Source organism: Sparus aurata, chromosome 12 (assembly GCF_900880675.1).
Source record: "Sparus aurata chromosome 12, fSpaAur1.1, whole genome shotgun sequence".
NCBI classification, from domain to species: Eukaryota; Metazoa; Chordata; class Actinopteri; order Spariformes; family Sparidae; genus Sparus; species Sparus aurata.
The window spans coordinates 8,399,811-8,412,180 of NC_044198.1; the positions used below are offsets into that span (position 1 = coordinate 8,399,811).

At 44.0% G+C, this 12,370-nt stretch overlaps 1 protein-coding gene across 11 annotated transcripts in view; it reads right to left on the reverse strand.

Annotated features, from left to right (window-relative positions):
• vav2 (vav 2 guanine nucleotide exchange factor) overlaps positions 1-2,448 on the reverse strand; it is a 238,393-nt gene extending 235,945 nt beyond the window's left edge. For 7 of the 11 annotated variants that reach the window (XM_030434886.1, XM_030434885.1, XM_030434878.1 and 4 more), the window contains exon 1: positions 1,028-2,448. In XM_030434886.1, coding sequence (XP_030290746.1) covers positions 1,028-1,231 — 204 coding nt within the window. In that variant the 5' untranslated portion in view covers positions 1,232-2,448. The remainder of the gene's footprint in view (positions 1-1,027) is intronic. The other 4 variants (XM_030434881.1, XM_030434877.1, XM_030434883.1 and 1 more) reach the window with 1 other exon arrangement.
• Positions 2,449-12,370: the final 9,922 nt, after the last annotated feature.

Consider the following 12,370-nt stretch of genomic DNA (forward strand, 5'->3'; position numbering starts at 1 on the left):
CAGGACTGAGCTGAGGTGGGGAGTGAGCCTCAACATAAACTGAGCTGTGCGACGATCCAAACCTCTAATAGCGCCACCGCGTAGACGCATGTTTGGGTTTGAGTGTAACTAAACACCAGTGTTCCTCTTTAAGTTCCTCCGCAAAAAGGACTCGCAGACAACTTCGGTTTGTCTTTTCCCGCCTACTCTCCTGCGCCGTGACGCGGGTAACAGTCCAAAACGCACCTCGACCTCAGCTTTGGATTTAAACTCCCACCGCGGTTGAGGTGGTGTTTACTAGGATCAAGAAGGTTGGCAGCAGAACTTTCCAACAAACATGGCAACTCTCTGGGGTTTTTTTTTTCCCCTTTTCGTCAGACAAGTTCAACAAAAGTTAAAAAGGGACCTGTTTCAGATTATTGGATTCAGGGGTGGTGAGCGCTTTACTCGCTCCTCTTTCGGCAGATTATCATGTCGGGCGCCGTCAGCGAAACTGACAGGATAATAGTTAATTAAGACCCCTCTAATCAAAAGCAAATGAAGATGTTGCAGCTGTCATTGCAGAGGGACTGCGACTTCATTTCCCTGACTCATCCTGGCGACTGACAACGAGTAGAGTGTGCGGAGGAACGCAGAGAGTTCAAATGCTCAACAATAAACCCACTTCCTGGTCAGAAAGTGAAACAGCAAGCCTGAAAGAAAGAAGAGGAAAAACCACACAGTTCCAGAGGCGAGATCGACTTGAGATCGGGCAGGAGGCAACCAGCACTTATCTGCGGGGGTGGCACCTCGCTCCCTCACCTGTGCAAACCTGAATAGACCTTGATATGTGCTGCGTTACACTGATAGTGTCTCTGAAGCTGGGCTTGTTGCAACAGGAAGGTTTCCGGTTAAAAAAATCTGTCAAAAACCCAGGAATGAGATGCTTTCCAAAACAATCAAGGCAATGCATGGAACCCCAAGGAAGCAGAGCAGTACAGTGCATACAGTGAAAAAAAGACATAGCCTGGGGGGGTTAAATCCACTCATGTGTGCAGGTTGGACTCACCTGTGACATCTGGGGTCTGAAATTGATCTCCTTCAGGTCGACAGATCCCGGGGAGAGGTTGTGCAACATCTGGCACAGGAGCACCCCGTCTCGCAGGGCCTGTGCCAAGTCGAAGACGGCCGCCGAGGGCCACACGACCCGGTGGTTGGGGGGCAGGACCTTGCAGTCTATCAACCACCGCCCGCATTGTCTCCACTCCTCCATATCGGCTCCGGAGGATCTCCTCGCAAAGCGGGTAAACCCGAGTCCCTCGAAGTGCTTCTGGTTTCGCAGGCGCGCAGGCAGACAGACAGGCGGGCGGGCAGGCGGGCACTACACGGTCGGCTCCCCTCACCGCTCACTCATTCACTATCAGCTCGCTAATCGGGCAATTTCGCAAGCGCACGTTAATCGCAGCAGGTCACCGCGCTATATCCCCATCCCAGGCGCATGTCAGCTCTGCTCTCGCCACAACATGGAACTGACGAGGGGCTCGAAAACGACTAAAAGAAGAAGAACAACAACAATAACAACAACAACACCGTGTCAACAGATCCACTCCGGCAGACGGCGGCGGCGTGAAACAGAGGCGTGCTATGGGAATTTTCTCCTCTTCATTCTTAAAAACTTTTCTTCGCATATCCAATCCAAAAAGGCGTGAATGGGGGTTTACAGCGCGGCGGCGGCGGGTAACGAAACAGCTGGATGCAGCGGTTTGTCATGTGTCGACTTCGCTGGTGTCTCACATTTCAGTGAACCAAACAGCACAGCCCGGTATACAAATGTGGGGAGGAAGAGAGAGAGAGAGAGGGAGAGAGAGAGAGAGAGAGAAAAAAGCAGCGTTTCAAGTCCGTACGCCGGGACTCACCTACCGCATTTGCATCTAAACTGAACGCCAAAGACGAGAACTTTGCGTAATTTCCACAGCTGACAATAAAGGAAAGAGAGGAGATAACACACGGAGCGCTCTCTCCACTCCACAGCGCCGGGATCAGTCTCCTCCGCCGCAACACAGTCTAAACAACGCTCCCCGGCAGCGGAAACGTGTCCAAGCAGAGAAAGAAAAATAGCAGTGTTTACATTTATCCCGTGAACGTTACTTTGTTTTGCGCCTTTACGCACGCCCGAATCCGCGTTGCGCGTGTATCCAGCTTCGCCTTTCAGTGATTTCTGCCTTCCCTTCCGCTCATGTCCTCTCCCCTCTCGCGTCTCCACTCTCCTCGCTTCCCCTCCTCGGACGGAGATGTTTAGCGGTCCCAACTCCCGACCCCGAGCTGCTGCCGCTGCACAGATCCTGAGGAGAAAGCGTCCGCGCCGAGCCAGGTGTTCCGAGCGAGCTCACGCGGGCCGATTACCTCACGCAAAGGTGAAGAGTTGGGTGGTGTGTCCACACTTTGTCAAAGTGGCTCCATACTCCGAGAATGTGAGTTTCAGGGGTTTTTTTTTTTTCCTTTTTTTTTTTTTTTTTTTCGCTGGGAGCTGTGGACGCGCCCTCTGACGGAGGAAGCGCGCACTGCAGGGGCTGCTGGAACAAGGGGGTTAAAGGGACATGTCAAACAGAAAGTCAAAAATCATAATGAGTGTGTGTGTGTGTGTGTGTGTGTGTGGGGGGGGGGGGGGGGGGGGTATTTAGGACACATTGTTCCAACAAACATACCGACTCACGGGTAAAGACAAACGCGTACATGATGCGAACTCAAAAATGTTCAGCTCAAGATGAGAATTAAAGTCAAAGTGATGCAAAGCTGGGAGAATTGGTGAGAATGCTAACCTATTGAAATGCGTTTGTGACAAGCTCAACCACAGATTCTGAAGATGTGATGGGCTGGGGACGGCTGTTCCAAGGTTTTTGTGCTGCCGCATCAAAAGAGCAATCACCTGTGGACGACCACCAAAGGCCCTGATTAGTTCTCATATTTCTCAGTGAATCTGCTCACACTCAAGTGGATTAGTGTGAGTATTCACATGGCCATATGAAAATGATTTTGGATTTACAAAAATTAAAGGTCACCAGGGCCGTCTTGCTCCTGCCTGATCTCCAAAAGTCCCCTCTAGCATGTTATTTCTAGGGGTAGAGGGTCCTCGTGGACTGTCCCATGACCTGTGGCCCGGAGCAACTGACCTGGTGTCATCCCATTTGTCAGCTGGCCTCACAGCGAATACTACACAGTGAAAATTTAGAAAGAAAAGCTGTTTCAAACTGGGATGGTTGAGTTTAAAGGACACGACGGGAAAACAGAAAAGTGTGTATAACAAGAAGTCATTATCGAGCTGCATTATGGAAAATGTAGGATTCACTGTCTTAGACGCTTGAGACTAAAAGAGAGACTAGACGTGAATAATTATATGTCGGCCTCTGCTGCTTTGATTTGACCCTTTATTTTAAATGTTGTATCTTGATAATCCCAACCTAACTATAATTAACAGGAAACAAGGATTTTCTTTATTCATTCATCATTACTCATTCTGTTATTTCAACTAAAGACAGATGAGCTTACCCGGTTATAAGAAATAGACACATAACTGTTAAAGGGATATTCCGGTGTAAGTTTAATCCATGGTCTAACACACCGTGAAACTGTGTTAGACTCCCTCTCGAGAAATCAAGTTAGCAGACCGCTAATTTACGGAGTTTTATCAACCTCAGAAACAACCGCACGACAACAATACACTGCAGTAAATGGATCCGAATATAAACTGCCACAAATAATGCTCAGAACAGCACCAAACTTCAGCAACAGTACAAATAGGGTCTCAGCACATAGTCGGGGGCATTAAAACTCCACTAGCTTCGCTGGATTTCTACTGACTAAATAGACTAAAGCTGACTAAATTTACCACTCTTCTGCAGCAGCTTCCTGTTGACGGGAAGTCCCGACGAGTCGATTACCGAGTGCAGTAGAGTTGCGCTGCTCATGGATGAAAATGTATGATTATGACTCCATGGAAAAGCAATCAAAGTTCATATGTGTCTTACCTGCCAGTTTCTAACAGTTATTATCGAGAGCGGACAGGGAAAAGAACAGAATTGAGAATTTCTAACCGCACTCGGTAATTGTTCCCTTCACTCTGTTTTTAGCTTCCCAATAGAAATCCAGCTAAGCTAGTGGAGGTTAGATGCCCCGGACTATGTGCTGAGACCCTATTTGTACTGTTGCTGAAGTTTGGTGCTGTTCTGAGCATTATTTATGGCTTTTTGGTGGCGGTTTATATTTGGATCCATTTACTGCAGTGTATTGTTGTCGTGCGGTCATTTCTAAGGTTGATAAAACTCCGTAAATTAGCGGTCTGCTAACTTGATCTCTCGAGAGGGAGTCTAACACAGTTTCACGGTGATTTAGACCATGGATTAAACTTACACCAGAATATCCCTTTAAGATTTTTGACAGTAAGACAGTGAGATTCTTTAAAAAGACTACAGGCTTGGTGAAAGAACAGGCTTCAAAGTACAGTGTGGTGAAGGTGTTTTTTGATTTTTAGGAGACAGTGATGATTATTTCATAAAACAAACATTCAAAACAATCATTTCTATTTCCTAGGTCAGTTGTTCTGATATACATAAAAAATCATGAGATACATGTCCAGTGCATTGTCAAAGAGAGAGCCCTCCACACCTCTGCTACAGAAACATGGGATTGGCGTGTCATGACTTGTCCCATCATACCTGTCATTTGTGATGATGCCACAAAGTCTGAGCCTCTCCGGAAAGTGGCATTCTTCGATCCATGATTGTCCTTGCACCAACAGGCCTTTTCCACAGAAGACACTTTGACATGTCACACAATGAAAAGCACAGGTGTAAATAATGAATTAAAGATGGCTGAATTCCATTTTGCTTCTTCTCCCTCAATACATTTGGCACTGTGCTGGAACCCTTACAACAGAGCCATCATTAGTGTTATTAGTAACACCTGTGCTTTGACTGTATGACACGTTTAAAAACCCATCGCATTAATTTGGCTTTTTTACAGGTCTTTCAAAGGCAGATTTGAAAAAAACAAGGTACCTTCAAGGAACAATGCATTAAAGCTGCTATGATCAACATGTTTTAATTACCACTGGATCAAATGATTATGTAAAATAGGTTCGTAGGAATCGTAGCACCCCAACATTATCACCAACTCTGCAGTTCCGTTCAGCGCTATGCGGATTCAGCGTCTTTCAGCTGATTGTTTTGGTTCCTCTGCTAGCAACCTTAACGTTTGGTTTACTCTCACCACTTTTCCTTTCTCTCTGCTTCATTTCTAAACACTCGCCATCAGAGTTAGCAGCTGGCTGGTGAACATACCAGGGCTTTTAGCAGCTAAAGAGCAAGAAGTTGTTGGTGGAGCCCAAAACAGAGCTAAAAGGGAGGTCAATGTTGGACTTGGTAGAAACTAGAAACACAACTCCAAATGAATGCTGGTGTGGCTGACTGTCTGTTTGATTTGTTAATAAGAAACATTTCAAGCAGGCATCATACATTTATTTAAAAGACTATGTGAGTGTTTTGTTTACAGCTTGTTGCAGCTGCTCGTAAGTGCCCAAAGGATTTGCTAACGCAACGTTAAGCTAACAGATGCAAACATTGACAGACTTTGAGCACATATGCTCTCGCTAACTTGTTCATGTTGTGATGTGACTACTGATCTAATCCCTGGCCACCGTCACTCTAATTCTTCTAATTGTTTGGATACTTTGGGCTTTAATTTGTTCAATTTCAATTTGGCACTTCCCCTGCTCGTTCCCAATCTGTCTCCTCTTCCTTAGATTTCCCAATGTCAGTCCTTCTTGATGAAATAATCCCACTTGGTCAATTAATCCACTTAATTGTCATTAACATCAATATGCCACCTGTTTCTTGTTAAACCCTCTTTGTCATGTCTCATTACTTTCTCGACTCAGTCACCATCATCCCCTCCCACCTTCAGATTTCCACAGGGACGTAATACATTTGGCTAATTTATGTCAAGACATGAAAAAAAAAAAACTGTAGCTCTGCACAGGAAAAGACTGGAGTTCTGTGCTTCTTTTGTATTTGAAAGAGGATTTCTTTCTTTTTTTGAGGATAGCAACGCTACAAGTGGATGAACAAAAATGATCAATATGTACGGCTTGAGGAATATTTCACACAGCCACTTTCATGGCCTCTTCTTCGTCTTCAACCTTCTCTGTTGCTTAGTTTGGCACCGGCCAGTAAAATAATCATCGCCCACTCGAATATGTTATGACTCAATTGGTTGTCAAGAGGGCATAGAGATACGTGCACGGCGTATGGGATATTTTCAAGAATAAATCACAGCCAAAAGGTTGACCGTCTTTTCTTACTGCCCATGACCCCAAAACCATTGGAGTCCTCCTCGAGCTGTTGGAGGTGGTGAATTTTAATTACAGCTTCTTCGTCTTGCATTCATCGAAAGTATGAGCCTCTCAAGAGGAGGGCCTGCAGGCTAAAAAAAATCAATTGCCTAGCTGACTCGGGCTGGGTTTTGACTGAGTATGGGCTTTGTCTCTATCTTGAAATAGGCATCAACTGTTTTCTTGGTGGCAGCCAGACATATTTTCTAACCCAGAGGTCCGAACCTGCTGTTCAACAGGCACAAACTTAAACTGCTGCCTTTCTGTTTGACATTTTCGTTCATGGTCAAACATGTCAGTATCGTTCACGACCAAGCTGACAAGCCCTAACCACTGGTTGCAGAGTTTGCAGGAATATGATGAAATGCAGGCGCTTTGGCCCGGTATTCAGCCTGAAATTCTGACCCAAAGCATCAGAATTTGACACCCTAGGAATAAGACTCAACAACCAACTATCTTTTTTCCCAGAATTGCAATCCCCACCCTCAAATCAAATCAGTGTTATTTATATAGGCCAAAATCACAAGCATATTGCCTCAGCAGGCTTCACAATCTGTACAGTGAGCGACATCCTCTGTCCTTAGACTCTCGATTCGAGTGAGGAAAAACTTGAGAAATACAAACCTACTAACAGCTTTTTGCATGGTATCAGGATGCTTATTGTTCTTGTTCTTAGAGCAATTGGTACAGCATATCATACACTCATTAAGATTTAGGTCATCATTTCCCCAGTAACCTCACCGATGACCTCCCCAGGGAACTTGGGGTTAGAGAGCCTGTAAACAGAATTCCAGTTGGACTTCAAGTCTCATTTAGAACTGTTCAAGAAGCCCGAACAGTGATTTTGGCATTTCGATTTAAACCTAGTGGGAGTCCATCCCCTCTCTTGCAGTTTCACACATCTACTCACTGTGGTGGACAGGACCGCTGGGAAGCCTGAGGCACTTTTTTCTACCATTTACAGCAAATGTTGATATGGTCAGTTCTTGAGACTTCCCGCAGCAACTTCTGATTGCTAGTTGCGTATCTCCCAGTCCACCTCAGGCTACGAGGCCCAAGGGTTTAACTGCATCATCTGCCAGCAGACCAGAAGTCATCATGGAATCACCTGGAGATCAATTTCGGCTGCAGTTCGACATCAGGATAAGATCCCCCAATACCTACAATCCTTATCTACAGAGCGTATACAGTCCATGCAATCCATGGGCAGTCATCCCTCAGGGCTTCCCTTAACTTTAAACCAGTTCTTGGTGGCATTCCTATATTTTCATTGGTCCAAGCCGACAAATAGAAGACTGGCTATCATTATGAGTGGAATCTACGTTTTAATGTATTGTTTAAGATCATACCAGGTCTGGACTCTTAATGGTTTACTGAAACCTTAATTCTGACACGGCTCTGTAATATTGGGGCGTATAAAAATAGGCGAGTCGGGCAAATGGCTTTTGATAAATTACTTTGCGAAATGCACTCTGTGACGTACAAATGCTCTCTGACTTTGGCTGATGGGGCCATGAGATCACTTAACCTTTAAAGACCTTTTGAACAGTGCCCTCAGCCTAAAATACAGCTTATACATCTTTAAGCAGGCCTTTCTCCGAGGAGGAACGCTGTTGCCATGCCTCACAGCAGTTCCAGAGCGGGTTGGAAAAAGGTAACATTAGCTGAGAGTTTGGAGATTGTTGCTCATTCCTAACCTCAGGACCCTAACCCTGACAACATCAGAGGAACCAAGTGTACCAGACTGTTGTTTTTTTTTTTTTTTTTTTTAGATACATGTTTCCTTTTGTGCGGTGATAAGGAAAGAAAATAGTTCCTACAAGGTCAGTAGATTTTTATTGTGTAACCAGACCAGGATTTCTGGAAAGATGCATCATCGTTTTGGCTAACTTCCCATCCGTTAAGCAGTTAGCAATCCCCTCCCTCCTCTCTATGTCACCATATGGACAGTGGAGTGCCAATCGCAAGGCAGAGCAGGAAACAGGAGGATGATTGGATAAAGTGGGCAGGGATACCGGAAAATGTTTTTTTCTCTTTCAATGCATGGGTGGGGCGAGCAGAGGCATGGATTACTGACCCAACACTCTTTAACAGTGATAACTGCAACATATCATGACTTAAGTTTGGCTATGTATTATTGAGGGCTTTGAACACCACAAGCCAAGCACCATCCAGTTGCACTAGATTCAAGAGAGGGCAGACATCTCTATGGCTGAAAACTTGTCAACTCACACCAACAACCACATATTGGACGAGAGACTCTGACACCTTTGGGAATGAACAAGGACCTGGATCTCAGGGTCTTCTTTTACAATGTCCTGTTGAACCTAACTAATCAAATCTATAACCAAATTCCAAACAATCTAGATGGGTATGTCATACAGAGGATAATGTGTATTTTGGATTTGGAGGTGAACTGTCCCTTTCAAGCCTGGACAAACAGTATTTTTTTTTTTTTTTTTTTTTTTTTCCCATTTTACTGAAAACCAACAGATAACATTCAAGGAAAACACACATCTCACAGAGGACCTGGTGGACACCTGTAACCTGAATGGTAAAGTTACCAACAGCAGTGGTCTGACCAGGGTGCCCTAGCTGACCCAGTGATGCTGCAGAGTAAGTACACACACACACACACACACACACACACACACATATATATATATATATATATATATATATATATATATATATATATATATATATATATATATATATATATATATATATATATGTGTTTATATACTGTATGTGAATGTAATGCAGTGCAGTGCTGCAAAATAACACGGTCAGCAATCTCTCTCGTTGGATAAGCAATGGTTGTAAAACAGATTAACAAGCTCCATATATTGTGATACAAATTGAGCATGTTAAAAGATAGAGGTAGAGAACAGTATCAGCTACTTTGCAATTAATATTCTCGATATATGCCACATTAGCATGAATCATTTACTGAACAGAAGTGCATACATGTGCACTTCATTCAACATACCTAAATTCAAATTGACATAGCGAGGCCCCCCCGTTCATCGAGTCTCTTGTTTTTTTCCCCCTGCATGGTCTTCTGCGAGACAGGGAAAAGAAAATGAAAAGCAGAGCTCCATTAATCAAAGCAAACACTGCGTCGTGTGATGTATCCAGGGAGTTGCATGTGTGCGGCCTTTCTTAGCATTGGACTCATGCGTCGTGAGTGATGGCCACAAGTGACAGAAATGACTGGTTGTCATTGGAGTTGTGGAATTGATCAATCACGCCCCAAGGTTGTTGGACGGTGGCGTGTGGCATGTTCAATGTGGCATGATGGGGACGCGGGTCACAAAAGAGCACGTCTTCCTGCAGCGTGCATTGGGCAAAGACAGCAAGCTGAGCAAGTGCAGATGATGAATGGCTTCACAGTGTGGATGCGGTCGGGGCTTCCTGTTTTTATTCTTCCGTCACTGATGTTGAAGCTTGTGCCTCTTTTTTACATCGTTTCATGAAAAGAGTCCTTGGAGAACGTAGCTTATCTGCTCCAACTGCAGTTAAGCCATGAAGCACAGTCCTAATCAAGTCAAGGATGTTACATGATGGCCATCTCCTGGTTGATTCCTGAACTGCAAGCACCTTTGAGCCACACACATCCAGCTTGCGGACTCTCATCTTCTCAAAGTCGATAGGAGTCAGCGCTCCAGTTCTGCAGTCCTCCAAATAGAAAGAAAAAAAAAAAACCCTGACCACGCATCTCCAGCCCATGTTTGAAGAAGTTAAGCACTCAGATCCGACGGAGCGTGAAGCTGGTGGAGGCACCAGCTGTTTGAACTGGTCAGCTTTGAGTGTGCGCCAGTTTCTGCAGAGCAGTTGGCAGGCCGTTTGTAAGCGGAGTAAAATGTTTCAGGGCAAGAGGGCCTTCCTTCACTGTGGTGCACACGGTTAACTAAAGAGCACATTAAGGGTATTTTATTCCATTGAGTAAACACAAGGCCCTCTTTGTGCTTTTGCGTTTATTGACCTAAGATAAACCAAAAAGATACGGAGCTTATCACAAGCGAGTATCAGGCTTGCAAAACAGGACTTCTTGTTATAAATATGTAGAAGGACACGATAACCGAAGCTATCATGAGTGCGGGCGAAAGTGCAAACTTTATTTCTCAAATTCTCGACAAGAACGGTTGATTTCGATGTACTATATACACCCACCGTACTCACACACATACAAGCTGTCAGTCATTCATCATAAAAAAAGACTTCACTGAGGAAAGAAAGGCCTGCGTGGGTGGCACGTAAATGAAGATAAATGCCAGTGGTTGAAGTCACACTCAAAACAAAAAGGGGTTATATCCCCAGAGAATCAGCTAACTGCTGCCAACTGTAGCTGCCATTAGCTAGGGAGCTCAGTTAGCAGTGCATCCAGCAGTCCAGACGGGAGGTTTGAAGCACCAGAGGACAGGAGCTGTGGACCAGGATGGGCTGGAGTTAGCTGGTTAGCATGCTAACTTAAGTGGATATGTCTGCAATTCAACACATTGCCATTGCAATGTAAAAAGTTGTATTTCTTCACATTATGTTCATGTTTTTCTTAGTTCTTTGGGTGGTTCAACTAAAATGTCCACACATTGCAGTTGAAAAGCACACAAAGCCCATTCAGTATTGTTTTTTCATGCTGTGGTTCATTTACTCCAAATAACATTCCTGCTGTCTGGACTGTTTGTCAAGGAGTGTCAGACTTTGTAATGCGGTTTTCTGAGAGTCGTACTGAATTAAATGTCTGAAGGCTATGACTTGACAGATGAGTTGAGTAATTTACATTTCTTCTCCAATTCTTCGTCACATTATTTTTGCATAATAACGTGATGTTAAGGGCAGGGTGATTTGAAAGGTCGATGAAAATGCTCTTTAAACATGTAGGCCTCCTAATAATGTTTTTGTTTTTAAATCTGAACATGGAGAGAAGTGTGAAGATGGTTAATTGAAGGAACTTTGGATCATTTTACATATTAACAATGAAGTAGGTGTGTTGACCCATTCAATTTCAGTATTCCCCTCCCAGTGAAAAGGTTTGGGCACCCCCGCACTATATCATGTTGTATATATTCAGTACAGGTAATTGATAGTAAATGGACTACAAAATGTGGTGTGGTTGTGGTTCCACTCGTATAACATACTAGTGTTATATGAGTGGAAGGAGAGGCTTTTTAAACGCCCATCCTGAAGCTTTGACAACGTTTGGATCACACTGGGATCTTCGTCAACGTCATTGGTTCAAACTGTTTTTGAACAGACTGGCTCAAACAGTTTGACCTGATGACGATTCAAGTGTGGTCGAAACGTTGCTCGTTCTTGTTGTCTGTGGCATGGAAGTAATATGATATACACAATGTAATGCTATAGTATAACTAAAATGGCACTGAGAGCGCACACTGTCAGAGTTAAAAAAAAAAAAGGGACCCAAATGCAGACAAACTGACTAACAAAGAGTAGGTTTTAATGCTCCTAAGTCCGAAAAATGGCAACAAAAGGTAGGCAACGGGAAGTCAAAAGGGAACCAGCTAAAAAAGAAATACAAAAACTAAGGACAAATAAAACTAAACTACAGAGAACAGATCAGGAACACTGGGGAACAGGCACAGGAGCACAAGAGCAGAGGAGACATGGGAAGAAAACAGGATACAAGCAAGAACACAGTTGAGCAGCAAAAAGAGCAGGAAAACAGACAAAGACAGGAAGTAAAAAGTGAAGTAACACAAGAGGATGTAAGCTACAAAATAATACCGGAAATGATGAAACTAATAATCCAAACCATGAGAGAGTGAGAAGGAAGGGGACAACAAGAGCTAACCCTAACTCAGGCAAAAGAACATGATGCAAGTCTTTATGTTTTAAGTCCAAAAAGCCAGCATCAAAAAGGTGAACAACGATGAATCCAACAAAAGCAAAGAACAAACCAAAAATCCAGAATCCAAAGTCCTTAATTCAAAATTCAAGCAACAAAATGTCTACAAATACAATAAAAGACCATAAAGCCATACGGAACACATTGGGTACACGGGG